Source organism: Phalacrocorax aristotelis, chromosome 8, assembly GCF_949628215.1.
Source record: "Phalacrocorax aristotelis chromosome 8, bGulAri2.1, whole genome shotgun sequence".
Taxonomy (NCBI): domain Eukaryota; kingdom Metazoa; phylum Chordata; class Aves; order Suliformes; family Phalacrocoracidae; genus Phalacrocorax; species Phalacrocorax aristotelis.
Window position 1 is genome coordinate 232,362 of NC_134283.1, and position 18,361 is coordinate 250,722.

Below are 18,361 nucleotides of genomic sequence, written 5' to 3' on the forward strand. Positions count from 1 at the left end.
CTTTGGCACAAAGCACCTCCAAACAAAGGCTAGTTTGTACGGCTGGCAGAGTGCTCTAGGCTACACCCACACTGTGACGCAAAGCATCTGTGAGTATAGTGCCTGAAAAATAATACTAGCGCATTTGTGGTTTAATGCTAGTTTGCTATTGCAGCAGGGGAAAACCTAGGTGTGGTCAAAAGCCAGTGTTTGCAAAAGATGGCAGTAGAGGATGTGGCCCGGAGAAATCTAAATACCTTGAGATTTATGAGCTATATGTATGCCTTATCTCTGGCTGTCTCAGCATCCCTGGCCAAATGTTGCTGGGCTAAGAAGAAACAGAACGGTGTTAATCATTGCTAGTTATTTGCATATTAACAGACACCTCTGAGGGGACTTTGAAAGAAAAGGGGTCTATGAAGGAAAAGCCATCTGAAAGCAACAGCTTTCTTTAAAAACTGTTCATTAGTAATGGTAATTAAAGCCACAGACCCAAGATATGTGGGGAAGAGTGCAAGGAGACAGATGAAACTTGACAGCTGTAATAGATACAAGACAGAATAACAATGCAGCAATGTCATCCTGTAAAGGTCTCCTCGCCCAACAGAACTCTCACACACCACTGTACTTATTATTTGTCAATGTTTTGTCTTAAGCAGCCCAGGTTATATGGCTCTGTTTGGAGGTCTAATGGCATGAAATCTCTGAAGCTGTCTACCACTCACCCATAGCCCCAGCTCGCTCTCTCTTTTGTTCTGGGATTGCTTTCTTTGAAAGGAAAGGAAGTAGCAGGGAAAGTTAGCTGATATGTCGATGACTTTTTCATACACTGCTATTTTTCTCATATAGATACCTCCCGTCTAATGGAGTACTGGTACCCAGACTTTGCCCTGGACGTGGGAAGGGGAGGCAATGAGATGTCTACAGAACCTGGCAGGAGGCCTGGCAGTGTGTAAGCTAGAGCTATCTCACTTTTCCCTGTCATTGGGGAAGCAGGGCTGACCCACGGACTCCAATTCTGCAGGAGGACAAGTGAACAGAGCTGTAGATGATGGCGCAAAGCACTCTGCAAGTCACCCCTCTGTGAGTTCTGGAAACGGCGCCCTGAGTTCCCTGAGCAGCTCACGAGCGCAGGTGGTCCAATGGGTGTTATCTCCTCTTGACGGCACAGCCACTCCTCCTGTTTTCACAGAATAAACAGACACCAGGCAACCAATTCTTTACAGAGCTGAAGTACTGATCAATCAGTAACCCTGGCACTGCTGGCGCATCAGGAACACCCCACACAGTACAAGGGTTTCATGGGGTGCGACTCCCTTCTTCACTGCTGCAGCAGGAAATGCCCTGCTGCCCTAGCGTCAAACACTTAGGCACCAGCACGTGGCATGGCTGGCTCTGGTCCAGGGGGTAGTGCCTCCCCACAGCAGCGGGCACCAGCACTGGCCACTCTGTCGGGGGCTACAGGGGGTGCGGGCTGTGACGACCAACAGGCAGGTGCAGACTGGGGGAGGGGAGGGGCCAGGCCACCACAGCAAGCCTCCGGCATCAGCCGGGCAAGAGTGGCCACTGCCAGTCTGTGCTAGGCTTGCAGGGCCCACCCTGCCCTGAGGGCCTGGTGGGTGCCTTTGAGGGTCTGCAGCACTCTCACCATGCCCCTGCTGGCGACAGGGGAGGCCCTGGACAGCCAGCTGCAGGGCAGAGACAGGCCTGGGGCACTGCAGCACCATGGGCTGAGCAAGGGTAACTCACACAGTGGCCAAGCCAGACCTGGCACAACAGGAGCACAGTGCAGAGACTGGCATGTCAGAATGTTTATTAATAAAAAAAGTCACAATAACTTACTCCCTTTGTCACACAAAGGACTCGGTATAAAGAGCTCTGGTCTCCTAAGGTAACATGGGTATGTGAGAGGTGGGTATTTTTCTCTTGTCCTCCAAGACAGTGGCCTTCTCGTGCCCCCAAGGGGAAGTGCAGCCAGCACAGGAGCTACTGGCCACGTGGGGCCTGGGCCATAGGGCCTGGCACAGGAGCAGCCACGTGCTCCTGCCTGCAGCTGTTTCACAGGTAGCACAGACCAACACAGGGTGCAAATGCAGAGTATATGGAGACCACAGGCACTGGATGCCAGAGGATGTGCAAGCTGCAGTCGAGGAGGAGAGAGAAGTGGCTGCTTCTTCCCATAGTGTGGAGGGGTCTGTGGAGGGTCTGCTTCACAAAAAGTGAAGCAGCAGGACAGCAGCTGCTTGCAGGCAGGGGGATGTGGGGCTGGCTGGAGGCAGCCCTGCCTGCTGCCTCACACAGGGTCTAGCCTGGCAGAGGTAGGAGGCCAGCTGTGGCTACTTGTCACACTCCAGATCCTGGGCCCCCTCAGCACCCTGGTAGTGCATCTCACAGAACTCCTGAATGCGACTGCAGGCCTCCAAGATCATCTCCTCAGGCACGGTGATCACGACACGGAAGAAGTTTGGGTATTCAAAGCACTGAAATGAGAAAGGATGAAGCTGGCAGGTTACCTGGGATAGCGCTGTAGTTTCACAGCCCTGCCTTGGGGCCCTATGCTGTGTCAACAATTGAAAACAGTCAGTGTAGGACAGACTGGAGGACAGCAGGGCTGGGCTCTTGCTCCCTTAGACTGTTTTTTCTGTTCCAAACAAATCTCCCATCTCCATCTGTGCAGACATGATGCTGTGAGGGTGACAGGCCAAAGGACTCAGGAAATGGGCTGGAAAGTATCCAAGACCTGATCTATATTCCATGCTGGAAGTGCAGCTGGAGGTGTGTGGGCACAGATGTTCTCATCCTGTAGTCCGTCTCTGTGCCTACAGGGGTGTGGGACTGGACAGGGTGAAGAAAGGAACATAGGTGGTAGCAGTCCCAGGCCTCTGAGGGAGCAGCTCCGGCAAGGAGGTGTGGGGGTACATAGGGTTCAGGGATACAGCTCTGCAAGCTTGAGAAATACAGGGCAAGGCTGGAGCTGGGAATATCCTGTCAGCATGACTGAGGGCTGTTAGTGAGCTAGAGACTGCCAGTCTCCATCCCTACACACTGCACTTGGAGCTCACGGCCAGTACATACACACCGTTACAGACCATGGACACTGCACACACAACTCCCAACCTGTCCCCAGAGCTCAGGGCTGCAAACCCCTGTTGCTCCTCTCCCCATGCTTTGGCCCCAGAGCTCCCTGAGGCTCCCAGTGTTAGGCTCACCGTGGCTGGCAAGCAGAACACAGACTGCTCTGAGATGAGTCGCTCAGTGAACTCCACATCATTTTCAAACTCGGGGAAATGCTCCATCTCAATCTCAACCTGCAGCAGAGGGATGTAACATAGCAACCAAGGCACCAAAACTATCTGCAGTGTCCCTGCTTAGCCACATGGCCCAACAACTTCCCAGTCAAGAGCAGCTGTCTGCTCGCAGTTTTTGCTCATGATTTGGGCTGACTGGAATGTAAGACACAAACAGAAACATATAATTGAAAATGGCGTTTCTTTAAGAAGTGTTCATTAACTACCTAAAGCTGGAATTTCAGTTAAGAACAATGTTAGTAAAAACACTGATAGCAAAGACACAGTAACTGATCAGAATTGAAAACGAATAAATGAGGTATTGAAAGAGAGCCTGGGAGAAAACTCTAGTTAATGTGCATTAATAATTCTGTCAGGCAAGAAATCCATATAGGAATAAAAAGACAAACTAATGTTTTGGTTTTAAATAAAAGATAGATAGCAAGGTCTAGAATATCACAAATACAATACATTCTTGCAGGATGATATAACTGGTGAATTGACACGGAAATTATGAAATGTTCAATACATATTTATGTTCTGTATTTGGAAAGAAGGAGGCTGTCCCTTTATCACATAAGGACAGTGATATCATGGCCATTTGTTTATAACCAAAGACTATTTTAAACATCTCATTAAAATATTCTTAAACAAACCAGGTGAGAGATAATTTGCATGCAGAAGTTCTGAAAGAGCCAGTGGAAGAAAAATTTTACCAGACCATTTAATTATAAATAAATGTTCAGATACTGCAGAAATACAATAGGTGCGAAAGAATCTTAGAGCTGTGCCTCTACACAAAGAGCATAAGCGGAATGACCTGTGTAGCTCTGGGTAAGATTGGAAACAGGGCCAACTGATAAAGGCCTATATATAAAACATGAGTGAGACTGATATTGCAGTATACTCCAGTTCTGGGTCCACATTTTTAAAGGATTATGACAAACTGGGGGAATTATGAGACAAAAAAATTAAAAATGTGTTAAACGTAAGAGACTCAAATGTCTCAATTGAGCTTGTTGAGATGAAAAATGAAATTTCACACCATAAAAAGCTGAAAAAAACCCAGGAATGGAAAACAACAGAAAAAGCGGCAACAACATAGGCAGAAGACAGACATGCTAGCAGAAAGAAGCCTACATCTTTAACAGGAGGTATGATAATCTGACTTGTGGCATAAGGGCTTCGCATTGCCAACAGGCTTCAAATCCAGGTAAAACAACATTGCCTTGCAAAGTACAAGTCATTAAGTTCTGTGTGGGAGCAAGTGGGTGAAATGTACCAGCCTCTGCTATGTGAGAGGTGAACAACATATTCCAGCCTTCTAAAGTGACCAAGGCATGCGACTACCGCACAGGGCAATGTGAAGATGCATGGTAACAGAGACCTGGTGCCAAGCACCAATCTGAAACCATTGACAAGCACTGGCAACAAAATCTAGCATGAGTCTTGATGATCTGGAAATGGCACGTCACTCTCCTCACTTACCATGAGGTACATGGCTCCAGCAGGCCGGACAGGCTGGAGGCCAGGGATAGCTGATAAGGCAGCATAACAAAGGTCAGCATTGGACTGAAAAGCAGAAAGGAGAAATTTCAAAACAGGAGAAATTCCAGGAAGCAGCTCAGCAAATGGAAGCCAAGCTCTGGATCAGGACTATAAACAGGTTTGTCCACTGCAAATAAAGGGACAAGAAACGCAAACAGTGTGGGCGATCATGGCCTTGAGTCCAGCAGGTGTGACTGAGCTGAACTCAGCAAGTCAGTGCCAAACATCCCATCCCCTAGGTCACCAGCTCCAGCTGCAAGGTTGGGCTGCCTGAAACTTATCACAGCCAGCGTTTCTGCCCCAGTTATGTCTCCTGCTGGAATTGGATTTGCTGGGCTCTGCTAGTCACAAACGGAAGTGCACCTTGAAGTGGGGTGGGGAGGGATGATAAGCTAGAGAGATAGAACTCCCTACAGACAATCCACAGATAAACCATGCTGACCTGTTACAGCCTGCTTACCTTGAGGATGCTGAGGGTGTTGTGGTAGAACTCAGGGGGTGTTCGGTACAAGATACGTTCCAGTGCTCCTTGGACAATTGTACAGGGTCCTAGGATCCTTTGACTCAGTCTTAGAAGGCCATCCCTGATCTGAAAAAAACATGGTGATATTTGCATCTCAGGTTGCACTTCCCTGAAGGAAAGGGACAGCTCCAAGGCCTACTGTCTGTATTTCTACAGCTGTTCACACCCCTCTTTTCAGTGAGCATACAGAGTACTAAAGAACATTTCCTTGACTACATGCCAGTTTTGCAGACTATTTACAGAGTCATTCTCTGTTCCTCAGTTTCAGATTGTAATGCCAAGAGAGACAACCTTTGGAGTTTCTTAATCTGACTCAAACGAGGCTGGAATATAGCTAATACAAATAAAGCCAGAGTTATTCCAAATACTACTTTGCATTTCCCTTAGGTTTGGGCCCACAACCCACTCTTTCAAAGCTAGGTAGGGACAACCAACATTAGCTCTTCTGCTCACTCAGTTGGTCCTCTCTTCTCCCTCCTCCTCTGCAGATAGGCCTCCAGGTAGAAAGGTCACTGCAGTAGATGGTTGTTCTTGTAACACAGTTGAACGAATAGCTAGATAAAGCGCTGGCGGCACTGCAAGGTGTTTTTTACTTACTTTTAAGAGAAACCATACAAGAGCACATAGAGACCACACATGGACTCCACATGCTGGGTAAGCCGTGCAATACCTTCAGTGCACACTGGAGCTATTTGAGAAGAGAAAGAATTAGAAGCAAACAAAAAGGACAAGGCATCTGTGAATGATCAGCAGAGACAAGGAGTGTATTACAGTGTAGGTGTGGGTAAAAGGCCATGTATGGGAGCAGATGGAGTAAGGAAGGTACATGAAAAGTCTAGAGGTGCAGAAAAGCACATAAGCAATTGGGTGACACCCATGTGACAGCAAAAGAGCAGTACATGTCTGTATCAGTTAAAGCCCTGGTGATCCACACACTGAGGACACTGCAGGTCTGTTGCAGTGACAGCAACACTCAGCAATTCTCACCTCATTACCAAAGATGTCTCTCCGGTCATGAATTAGGATCCAGCCCATCCGCCAGCCAGGGACTAGCCAACGCTTTGCCAAGCCACCACAGGACAAGATTGGCACGTTGGTGCTGAGAGTTGCAATGGGTTCATATTTGCAGTCAGCAAACACCTGTGACAGGAGGCTGTGTTAGGGCTGTCCCTGCCTCCTATTGTGAGAGCTGTGGGGGTGTGCATAACACACAACAAGAAGGGAGGCAGGGAAGTGATGGGAAATTGGGGGCAAAAACTCCCAGTTTCAAGGTATGAACGTGGTAAGTGCACTCACACGAAAGTGAGCCATTTGGGAAGAGGAAAGGAGCTGGACATGAGAGGTACGCCCAGGAATGCACACCAGAGGACTGGAAGGTCCAGGCATGGACCCAGACACGGTATAGGGGAGTGGAGCTGTCGCTCACCTCTGGAGACCTTACTGCCATGGCCAAAGGGCAAGTGCATCAGAAAGAACAGGCAGCATGGGGGTGCAAAGGACTGGAGCTGACACTCACCATGTCTCCATAGATCTCATCAGCAAGGATGGGCACGCACTGTCTTGATGCCACTGTGGGAGAGTTGGCATTCAGCCTGGCCACCCTGCATTCTCCATGGGAGCAGATTTGCTCTTTGCTGCAGGGCCTGGCAGGTGTCTGAGGGAAGCTCTGTCCCATGGCAGAGGGTCCCTATTTTCCTCCTACAGACTGTTCATTCAGAGAGCCCAGGCATTGGAGATCCCTGCCCTGGCTGAGCCTGCTCTCACCTGTAGGGGCCGGTAGCACAGCTGTCCCACTGACAGGTCAGGGCTCAGGAAGCATAAGGCTCCCTGTGAACATTCTACCTCTGCAGAGCCAGACTGGAGAAATGAGCAGTCCAAGCCACACAGAGCATTTGAGGAAGAGCAAGACACAAGCTCTGCATGTTCTTGCCCAGATAAGGTAACACCTTCACGCTGACCAAGCCCTGCTTCCTGACCTGGAGTCAGTCATGAGGAGAGAAGCAAAGCCATAGGCCATGATGCTGCAATGATCAAGACATGCACAATGTGGGCAGCCACTAGACTGCAGCCATGCCCCGATATGCACAGGCAGACTCACCTGCCAGGATCTTCTGGAGGTGGCTCTTGCTGAACACAGAGCCACAGGGGTTCGATGGGTTGTTCACAATGAGGCAAGCTGTCTTCTCATCCACCAGAGACTCCAAGTGCTTCAAATCAATTTCCCAGGCCTTCTCTGGCTAGTGAAGTGAAGAGGAAGTAACAGCTGAGAACATGGACTTGCCACACAGGGTGAGGTGTGACAGGGCAGGGTTGCTCAGGTTGCTTTTCACCCACTTCCCAGGCAGGGCCAGGGTATTTCTTTGTGGCAGAAATGTCAGGGCTACCCCTTCAAGGCCTGTCACCACTTACCAAGAGGTTGTAGAGTTTGACCTCAATCCCCATAGACAATGCCAAGGTCTTGTAGAGGGAGAAGCCGGGCCGTGGCACCAGGATGTTCTGGCCAGGGTTGGCCAGAACTGCCAACGCAAGCTCTATGGCCTGGCTGCAGCCACTTGTTAAGATGACATCCTGCAAAGAGCACACAGCAGTCAGCAGAAAGCACAGTCACTCTGAAGTGCCCCAGCCACGTGAGAGTGACATAGTGGCCAGGCTCTGCCAGGTGAGAGCTTCTCAGCCAAAAAGACAAGTCCAGAGCCTGACTGAAAGCAGGAAACCTCCAACAGCTGGAGAGCTCAGCCTCCTCCTGAGGAGGGTGGAGGAGAAGGGCTCAGGGCAGGGGATGAGAGCAGCAGAAGGGCTGCTGTGGGACATGGGCCAGCCTTCAGTCCCACAGCTGGGCAGGGGAGGGAGAGGGCGGGGGCAGGGCCCCCATGCCATGTGGTCTAGGCATGGGCAGCAGCACTCTGCGTGAACTACAGTGGGGTGCCTCAGCTGGGCACCAGTACCTGGGCCTCCAGTGGTGCCTCTGGGCAGTTGTAGTATGCAGCCACTGCTTCCCGGCAGGACTGGTAGCCTGGGGAAAGAGAAGCCAAATATGGAAGGGAGGTTTTCACAGACCATTTCTTTTTTCTTGCCAGCCGGTGGAAGGCCATTTGTTAGTGACACTGTCCCAAGGTGGCAGAGACTGTCCTGCCTCAGGCTGAGCACCGTGCAGCCCCAAGGCTGGGCCAGGCAGGCCAAGAGCAGGGGCAGATCCTGGGCAGGGAGGCAGGCTCTGGCCCCAGCATGTCCTGGACACAGAACTGACAGGAGCAGGGTAGAGGGTAGCCAGGGAGCTGCTCTGACCCAGCAGGAGGCCAAGTGCTATTACATGGCCTTCACTGTTTAGTGATGGCACAGGGGCAGCCCTCCCTGTCACCACACAGAGTGTCCTGTGAGGCAGGTGTAATCTTTGCTCTGTGCATGCTTTTTGCACTGACTGCAAACAAGGCTCATGTTGTCCATGAAGCCAGAGAGCCCAAGGGGAGTCTTGGTCAAGGCAGATCAGAAAGGAACTTGGGTGCAGCCCAGGGCAGGGAGACACAGTCCTGAGCCCTTCTTGGTGCCTGGAACCCTGCCTGCTCTAATGGCTGGGGGGGCAAACACAGCTTCTGCAGAAGGCTCTGGGCCTCGAACGGATCACGCAGGGAAGGGCACTCAGCTGTATCTGATGGATACACATGCTTGTGTGCTCATGGGACTATTGCTGAGTGCAGCTGCAGGGTGCTACTGGAAAGATGCCCCTGGGCTCCACATACCTGCTGTGGGGGTAGGAGCTGGCACATGCCTTCAGTCTACTCTCACAGGAAGAGCTTTGTCAACTTACCAACAGATGGAGCATAACCGTTGTAACGTCCTGAGTCCAAAACCTCCTTCACAGCCCGTGTGACCTCATCATTTGTGGGAAGGTTTCCAAAGACAGTTGGGTCTCCTTTTTGAAGATTGAAAAATAGTAAAGTTCTCTCTGATCTGTGACAGGCACAGAGCTGTGTGATTATCTGGCCTATCCCTGGGTGTTTGCACAAGCTTTGTGGTTCAGAGCCCTGCAATCTGCCAGCCACACAGTCAACCCCACTGCCCAGAGGCTTCACCCACAGCACTATGCTCACCTAAGGACAAGGAGATCATAGCTTTCTTTGGGTTGGGCTCCACCTTCATGCTGTCTACGATGGCTCGGACAGGATTGAAAGTCTTCTTTGACATTTCAGAAGCCCTGACAGCCCATCTTGGCTTCCGGCCCTTCACCTTCCCCAGTGATATGCTGTTCCCATTGGTCTTGAGATGAACATCCAGCTTAGGGGCATGATCTCCATGGCCATTCACTTGGATCAGGTACGAGTCCATCCTGAGAGCTGTAAGTGCAAAGTGGATTTCCTCAGCTTAGTTAACAGATGCCAAACAAGGGACCTGCCTGTCTCAGGACACAGCCATTACTCTCCAAAAGTAAAACTTCTGAAAGCTGTACACCCTCCCTACTACCTATGGACAACTCAGCAGCAGCAAGTGGGGCTGTATTCAGGGCCAGGATGGAGTGAAATGCCACACGTAAGTGAGCGCACAATGCACTGCAAAAGATAAGGGCACCTCTCTATGCTAGCTGCACCACAGCCTAGCATGGAGTTGCCATGCTGAGGAGGAGCACACCCAACTAAAGCCAGCAGCATGTTATAGTCACTGCTTGACTGCAGATTCAATGTTCCGCTGACAGAAGGGCCAGGTCACCCCCCGCAGCTATCAACTTGAACACCTCAAGCTGCAGCCACAAGGACCAGTCCACTATGTGTGTTCACATCCAGAATGCCCCTCCAGTCTGCAGACAGAAATGCAGCACTTTAAATCGTATCTCAGATGCCAGAAAGGTAGTCCTGGTCCAATGTTATCAGGATGCTCTGGGCAGTAGCAGGATGCCTCTGTCAGCAGAACAGGGAGCAACAGCCCAGCCCACAGACCTTAGATCAAAAGGCAGTGCTTAGAAAATGGAGCAAGACTGGCACGGCTCAGAGGGAAGTCAGGGAGGCGGCACTGCCCCAAGCAAAGGGCCTGTAGTCCTGCCTAAGGCTGGGTAACAAGCAAGACACAGCAAAGGAACAGCTGCCTTCTAGGCCCCAAAACGCACACAAAAGTGACTTACGCACCCTGGCACGTATACCCAGAGCACGAGCCAGACCCAGCCAGCAAAAGCCTTACTGATGAACTGCTTCTGACTCAGTGCTTTCCACCAGCAGGAGGTTTGGCACAGGGGACAGGAAAGGCAGAGGCCTCCTGAGCCACCAAGCCCATTCTTGCTGATACTGGCACACGATCTTGTACTCCTGTACTTCCCTATTTCTCTGCTCCACTGAAAGGCCATTCAGTGAACAGTGGCCCTTGCCGGATGGTAGTTACTTAGCCCCATCCTCACAGATATTCACAACACAGCTACCTCTTCCTTGCTGCAGATACTGAGCTGGAAAGGTTGTAGCATTGCCTGGTTCAGGCAGGATTTGCCATCTGAACAAATCTCTCACTGCTTCAGTGAGGTTTGCACCTAGAGATGCCCCATGCTGCTGTAGTTACTGTGCCAGCATTAGCCTGATCATAGCAACTCAGGCTGATCTAACAGGATCATAAAGCAAGACTTCAGCTTCTTTGCTGCTAATGCCTTCTGAGTCTCCTTTCTGTCAAAAGAAAGGCAGCTGAAGAAACATACAGCAAGGCTGCATAAAAACTGAGCAGAGAATTGAGCCATAGATCTCAGTTTAACGGCAGGACTGAGTCCCAAATGCACAGTGCAGAGTCTATTCCAGCAGAGCCTTCACACCACCCTGCAACACGGTTCTCATGTAAAGGGGAGCTGCAGACACAGACACAACAGATGCCTTCAGTGTAGGCAGCCAGGGAGGATCTCCCCACTTTTCCCCCTGAAAGAAGCAAGGTACCAGAGCATAGTACTTTACCTTCTACAGCACAGAGAGGGAGACACCAACAATCTTGGAGATCTAGGCCCTACCTTTCATCCAGTGCAAATCCCCTTGAGAAGAAATTCCTGCAAATTCTTGCCCATGAAATAAGCCCCAAAACTGGGCGTTGGGACTGAACCGTTTAGCCATTGGCTCACAGAGAGGGCTGCTCTCCCCACCCAAAAACGCCCTCCCTTCCCCATTGCAACTGTGTTCACTTGAAACACCTGGAACATGCCTGCACATTAACTCTTTCTGGAGGCAGCCTACACAGGGACACAGCTTGGCTTCCTGGAGGCACTGGGCTGCCACCCTTTTGCACGACCTCCCTTCATCCTCAAAGACTGTGGGGGCAAATCTGCACAGACTGTTCCAGACCTAGCACCTTGTAGTGCACCAAGAATGGACTGATGGACCCCAAAGCCTGTGGAAAGCATCAGTCTGTCCTGACCTCAAAGGCTCTGGGCTCCCAATGCACCAGCTGAGAAAGGACAGTTTTTGGCATCATTACAATCAGGAGACATCTCCCTCCATAGGCTGAAGGGAGACAGGCACTTCCCTAGCCGGTGTCTTGGAGGCACCAGGACCTGAAGGGTTAAAGGAAGCTCAAGTTGCCATGGGTTTGGGGTGGGTTGTTTTCTTTTTTTTTTTTTTTTGTTGCTGCAAGGCCCAAGCAAACTGTTAATTCTGGCAGCTAACAGAAATGATGCAATTCTTCCCTCTCTGATGGTACTGCAAAGCACAGATGACACCCTTCTCAGAAGGCCCTTTTTTGCTAAGTGGTGTGAAATCTATGCCCTCCTGTCCCTCAACACCTGCAGGCCTGGGATAAATAAGAGACGCAGCTGCATCCTCCCTGTCTTCCAAGGGCTGCTCCAAGTCTTCTCTTACTGCCTTGGCAGCAAATGGCTGCAGATCAGAGTTGCTCACGAACAAGAGGGATCCTGCTAATCTTCTTGCAAACAGACTGCTGACGCCTTCATTGCAGAGGCCAGCAGTCACTGTGATTTTTAGCCTGTTTCACATCCACTCCTGTGTGTAAGGAGGAAGGACCACCTATGCTCAACTCATACTCACTACAGCCCCAGCGATAAGGCTGCACTTCCCCAGGTGCAAGCAGTGGCCCCTTCCCTCCATGTTGGGGCTGGGGTGGTGCTGCTGGGGAGTCATGACCTGCCGTTCACCACAGTGCTGCAATAGGCACTGCTGAGGCTGCAATGGGGGCCAGGGACTTGGGGGCTGGAGGCACGCTGGGTGGTGGTGGAGTGCAGCCAGCAGGTCTGACCAGGATCCCTAGCCCCAGACTGGTTGGCAGGCCTCCCAGAGCAGCTACACACAGGTGCTTTGGACAAGGAATAGCACCTTTCAAAACACTTCACAAAGAAACATCTTGGGAGCTGCATATTTCCAGACTATTTTCTCTCTTCTTTTTACTGAAGCCTGACTTGAGCAACCTTCAGAAGTTCATGCAGGTCCTCTCCAAGCACCTATGGGTTATTTTCTTGCTTTCCCCAGCTGGCCCATCTCTTGCCATGCTGCAGCCCTGCCAGGGTTAAATGTGCCACTGGGAGGCCTCAAGGACAATGCTGCGTGTTCAGCCTAGCAACAACCCCTAAGCTGACGCAAGTGGAGCTCTACCCCTACTACCGCACATGGCAGTGGGGTTCAGAGGAGGGTATGGTGGAAGCCTGCTGCCAAGAGGGGAAAAAGTGTGGCTCTGGAGACATAGGTAGACAGGGTCACAAAAGGCTGAGAACCTGGCCAGAAGCAGGGGGAGGACAGTGGTGTACAATGGGGTCAGTGGGTTTCTCCTGCTATTACTATGCATTTCTCCTCTCTCTGCATGACTCCAGTCCTTCTTTGGATGCTCCCACATGGGGTCTGCAGCCCCACTCCCACCTTGTGGTGTCCAGAGCCTCCCAGGGCTGAAGCATGAGAACACAGCTCAGTACTTCATATTCTACAAATATGGCCAAGCCACCCCTTGTATGGTGCAGTGAAAGAGGTGGCCATACCCTGCAGGATGCATTTCTGCTAGCAAGGTAGCTGGCCCACTTGACGGTCAGGACCTCTGTACCCCACCAGCCCTGGCTAGCCTCCCCCACTGCAGTTTGCTTCTCTGTCTCCCCCACAGATATCTTGCTGCATACCTCTTCAGCTCCCTCTTTCTTGTGTAGCTTGAGCAATTGATTTTTCTCTCTTCTAAGTGGAAGGAGAAACTGGTGATGGCTTCAATGTTTTTCTGGTACTGCTTTGCTCTGGCACCAGGACTGCCCTGGGTCCCATTTCTGTGAACAGAAGTCAAGCCAGCAAGATCAAGTGGTTCCCTCTTCCAGGACCAGCGCAGTTACGAAGCAGGACTGACGAACTGCTGCTTGAGTGGAGCACAGGCTCAGGCATCACTGCACTGACAAACCTGTGTGTCTGTCACGCTGCGGGTAGGACATGCACCAGTACAGTTTTGTGCACGTGCCCTGCACCCCCCATTCATGGTGCACTGCTCCAGGGACAGACACCCAACTGGTATTCTACACAAAAATCCACTGGGGCCAATAACAAATCACTTTACCAGTTACCTCCTTGCATTTTGCTTTTATCTTCAGCAATTTCTGTCTGCTCCTTTCTGACACTGGCACAGCCCCAACTAGTTCGGGGCTGGTATCCACAAATACTTGTGTAGCCTAATCTCTGGTCTCCTCATTTCCAGTTGAATCAGCTTTTAATTACCAAATATGTGCTTTTACCTATTTTTTTAAGTCAGTTTATTGTTTATCTCCCATTTAGATGAGCAAACAGCCACGAAGCCTCCTTGGCTCTCATGAATTTTGTGACCGTTTATCGATTCCCACAGCATATTTATAACACTGCAGCAGGTTTCCTGAAATGCAAGGGACAAACCTTGTCTGTTACAGGTCAGGTCACATGGGCACTCAGAAAATATACATATTCACAGTTACATCTGCTTTGTGGTGTGGACAGGACTGCTGTGCCAAACCATACATCAAACATATCTGCATGAATCTCTTAAACCATGATGATGGTTACGCCTCCAGCAATCTTGATTGCCCAGCATTCACCTGACATGGAGCATAGCATCTCTTTGCATAATCAGAGCAGAATATCATCTAGAAAAAAACCCAGCTAGGTTCTGTCTGCCTGTACTTAGGATCAATTTTGATTTGATGTTAGAAATAAAAATCTGAAAGACATTAAAAGGCAAATTGCGCAGTCTAGCTAGAGATGCCTCATTCTGGAAAAGTAGCCTGTAGACGGCAAGTGGTTTGCAGGGTGCTCTTGCCACTATGCTCTGTGTGATCTGGGCTTTGGAAAGGGGAGCTCTGGCATCTGGGGCCTGTCTGATCTCTGCACTTCTTTTGAAAGCAGAACAAGGTGTCTCACACTGCACACAGATGCAGGCTGTTGCAGTAGGGACAGTGATACTCTGTCTAGGCTCATGATAGAGCTCTCTTCTGCAGGCCCTGGGCCAGGCTGAAAACAGCTGCATTAATACACCTGCTTTAATGAGTGCTATCTCCTAAAATTGCAATTTCCTCTTTGTAGACAAGACTGTCCCACAGTCCAGGTGTCAAGAAAACTAGGGAATGTAAAAACCAGATGCCTTCATGACTATAGCACCTTGTGGGCCTCCTACACTACCAGTGTCTGCAAATGGAGTGCTGCAGCCTGATACCAGCTGTGCTGGGCAATCCAGATTGCTCTCCCCAAGGATGGACCACTGCAGCTCTGGGGAGTGGAAGGAGTCCAGCAGCTGGGAGGGGCCTGGCACGCTCAGCATGGGCTCTAAGTCCCTTGCAAGTGCGTTGAGAGTGCACTCCAGGTTTGTGGAGAGTTGGAAGCACTGGTGAGCTATGGGCCCAGCAGCCACAATGAAAGACTTGCAAGCTCTGTTACACATGCTGAGAGTAAAGCTCCACAAAGTGTAAGCATTAGCGGCTCCCGGGTAGAGGCACAGTGAAGAGAAACACCTTGTCCAGCCTTGCATTTTGCTTACATCCAGGTCAACATTGCGTAAGTGCATACCCTGTGTTTGAGTTATGACTTCAGAGACTTGAGCTGTTGCGTGCTTTGTCGTGGCAGCTGCCCCCTTGGTGGCCTTGAAGCCACAGGGACAGTGACCAGACAATGGGGAAGGGATGGAAAGGGACATGGTGGCTTCGCAGGGCAAAGTGACACCAGGAGCTTGCAGTGAGTAGGGTGGGTAGCACCAGGCACCTCCTCCTCTCAGAACACAGACAGGCCAGCCTCGTGACTGAATTTGAGCCCAAGTGATGGAAACTCACCATCTGCCCAACCAATCTGCTCCAGCAACAACTCCTTGTTTCCTTACAAAGTGGTGGAGTCAGTGTGTGTGTGTGAGAAGTATTGTCTTTTTTTGGGGGTGCCTATATCACATCCCTTTTGCTTCAAGCTAAGCTCACTGCTTCCTGACCGTGCCAAAGGCAGGTAGGGAGAACAAAATATTCCCCTCCTCTTGACAGTAGCTTTTTACAGGTTTGCAACTTCCTAAGACACCTCCCTATTAACCACCTTGCAAGTTGTTAACAGACACCAGCTCTATCAAATGAGAGGACTGGGATCAATCTTTTTCTCATAGGTTGTGTTTCTAGAGTTTTCTTTTGCTTTCCTCTGGAACACCTCCAGCTGACCCACTCATCTCTGGAAACACAGTGTGCAAGACTGGAGGCCTAACCAGTGCTGAAGGGCGGGGGTAGAAGAATTTCTTCACGTGTCCTACATGTGACATTCCTGTTTATACACCCTAGCAATGTTAGTTTTTTTCGCAACAGGATGACATTGTGGACTTGAGTTCAGTTTGTCATTCACAGTAACCTCCAGTTCTTTTCTGCAGCACTGCTGCATCATCATCGTGCTGCGCTCATTGTTCCCGTGGTTATTTATTGATGTGGGACAGTCAATAAACCTGGCTGTGATGTTCAGCAGGGATTGCGCTGCAGCTTCCAGCTGCCTCACACTGGAGAAATATGAGGCAGTTCATTACTTGCTCCTTCCACTTCACCCTCCAAGTTCCCAGGGAGGGCACTGAACCAGGTCAGAGCTCTTGGCCCATGCCAAGCCAGGCCAGGCCCTTCCCTCCCCTTAGTGCAGCAATGAGATCAGGAGCAGGCAGAAACCGAAAAGCCAAAAATAAAAAAAAAAAAAGAAAAAGAGAAGCCAAAGCAGAGGTGAAGATTAATACTGGTGTCCTCAGCTTCCTGTCACTCTCTTCTACTGACTGCTACTTGTTGCAGTGAGAAGAGGAACCCAGAATATGATGCTGGCCAAGCTGTGGTACTTTGAGGAGGAAGAAAGTGATGCACAGCATTTTTTTGACAATCCTCAATATAGCAACAGAAATGGATAAGATTGAGTCAGTTCTATGACACCTTGAAGTCTGCACCTCTCGTTAGCAGCAACGATTCTAGTAAAACACTGAATGCCTCACTAAATCAACAGAGCAGCACTTCCCAGCTCTGTCCTTGAACAAGTAATTCCAGCACATCACAAATTCCAAAGAATGCTTCAGCTCATGTTGCTGGACGACCAGCAACAACACTCTGCATAAGAAACACTTGTTTCACCCCCTTTTGTGACTCATGATTATTCAGCTTAGTTGTTCATATCCCTCTCATGGCAGTTAAATGCTCTACTAAGCAAAATGGCATGGCCCATGATCCTAAAATTATACTAAGGGTTGCTAAAGCTTTTAAGCTCATCCTATGCATGGCAGCAAGGAGGCCTGGGTTCTGGCACATGAACATGAGTGATGCAACATATGCACACCAAAAGGTGCATGCAACAGCCTCACCGCTGAGCACCTGCACTGTCTCCAGAGCCCTCATCCTCAGCTCCCTGTGGTCTCCCCATTTCCTAACTTACCATCCAACTCCTGTTCCCTCTATCTGAACTGGGGTTGAATAAAGAGTTCTTTTGTTTTGCTTCTCTCTTAAGCCCAAACTAAGTCAATTTTAAGATGAGTTTTCAGATCTCCTGTCATTTGTGGAGTCAGGTGAAATGTTGAGGAGAGTGGTTTCCTACAGTGCTGAGGTGTGGAAGTACTGGAGTTTATAGGCTTCTCACGCTATCAATCTACAGGGTTGATGCTGTTGCTCTTGCAAGGACAGAAGGGTGAAGCAATCTTACTGTTGACACCAATCTTACAGATGGATGAAATGTATTTCTGCATCTTAGTGACAAATTTGGATCTCTCGGGGAACATATTCAGGCACTGTGAGACCTCATGGTGTAACCCTATTTCCCTGATAGTCTCTGTTTTCCTAAATTCAGCGAAAGTATTTCTTTGCAATGCTAAAGCTTTTCCAAGTGACTTTTGGTCAAACTCTTGGATAAAAGCATTCCCTCTGGCTGTGGAGTTTTCTGTGCTCCTCTCCATGGTTCCAAATTGTCCTGCTGTTTATTTTTTTCCCATGACACACAGCCTTTTCTGAATCAGCTCTGCCCTTACCAGCCCTGAGAAATGCTGACATTTGTTCATGGGTGAGATTTTGGGCACTTGCCTTCAGTCCATCAACCACCAATGAACAAAGGTGCAATTAATTGCCTCCTCTGCTGGAAGGTGACGGCTGTGCTCAGCAACCTCCTGGGATGGGATGGCAGCCAGTCCCACTGGGCAGCAGGACATTATTGTGCATGGAAATGGGGCAGCCAGTAAAAAGGTCACATCATATTGTCTGAAGCAGCCTCCAGCAAAATGACACAGAAGAGATCTATTTGGTTCTGTATGGATAAATATAAGGTAACGCATCTAAAGAAAATTACCTGAATGTGGCCTGCAAAGTCCTGAACTGGAACCTGGCCGTTGCACTGCAGGACAGATCCCGAGGTGTAGATGACTGTCATCTGGAGACACAGGCTCTGCATGCCAGTGCAGCTGGAGAAGCAAAAAAATGCTGTGCCTTGCCAGTAGAAGCACAGGGCAAGGCAGAGGCAGTCATTCTGCTATGATAGAAAACCCTTGTGCGCTTGGGTCTTGAGTGCTGTGTGGAGGTCTAGTCACTGCATCACAATATAGATTTAGGGGAGCTAGGGAAGGCCCAGAAAAGGGCGACTGATACAACAAAGGGAAT

General features: G+C 49.9%; 1 protein-coding gene across 2 annotated transcripts; it reads right to left on the reverse strand.

Annotated features, from left to right (window-relative positions):
- Positions 1 to 1,775: 1,775 nt before the first annotated feature.
- TAT (tyrosine aminotransferase) lies at positions 1,776 to 11,410 on the reverse strand. 2 transcript variants are annotated; one of them, XM_075101044.1, is made up of 12 exons: positions 11,306 to 11,410; positions 9,426 to 9,668; positions 9,143 to 9,247; positions 8,283 to 8,350; positions 7,747 to 7,905; positions 7,436 to 7,574; positions 6,854 to 6,906; positions 6,325 to 6,477; positions 5,275 to 5,403; positions 4,755 to 4,838; positions 3,189 to 3,287; positions 1,776 to 2,459 (listed from the first exon to the last, which is right to left on the reverse strand). In XM_075101044.1, exons 1-12 carry the CDS (start codon positions 11,403 to 11,405, stop codon positions 2,316 to 2,318), a joined length of 1,476 nt encoding a protein of 491 aa, XP_074957145.1. In that variant the 5' UTR covers positions 11,406 to 11,410; the 3' UTR covers positions 1,776 to 2,315. The 2 variants fall into 2 exon arrangements, with proteins under 2 accessions (XP_074957145.1, XP_074957147.1); XM_075101046.1 differs by having other exon boundaries at positions 11,253 to 11,355.
- Positions 11,411 to 18,361: the final 6,951 nt, after the last annotated feature.

Bases quoted from the DNA above. Each gene is read 5' to 3' on its own strand.
- TAT (XM_075101044.1), bottom strand. From the start codon at position 11,405: ATGGCTAAACGGTTCAGTCCCAACGCCCAGTTTTGGGGCTTATTTCAT. The intron at 6,907-7,435 runs GTGAGTCTGCCT...ACTCTCCCACAG, and splicing joins CCTCCAGAAGATCCTGGCAG to TGGCATCAAGACAGTGCGTG. The intron at 6,478-6,853 runs GTGAGTGTCAGC...CTCCTGTCACAG, and splicing joins ATGAGATCTATGGAGACATG to GTGTTTGCTGACTGCAAATA.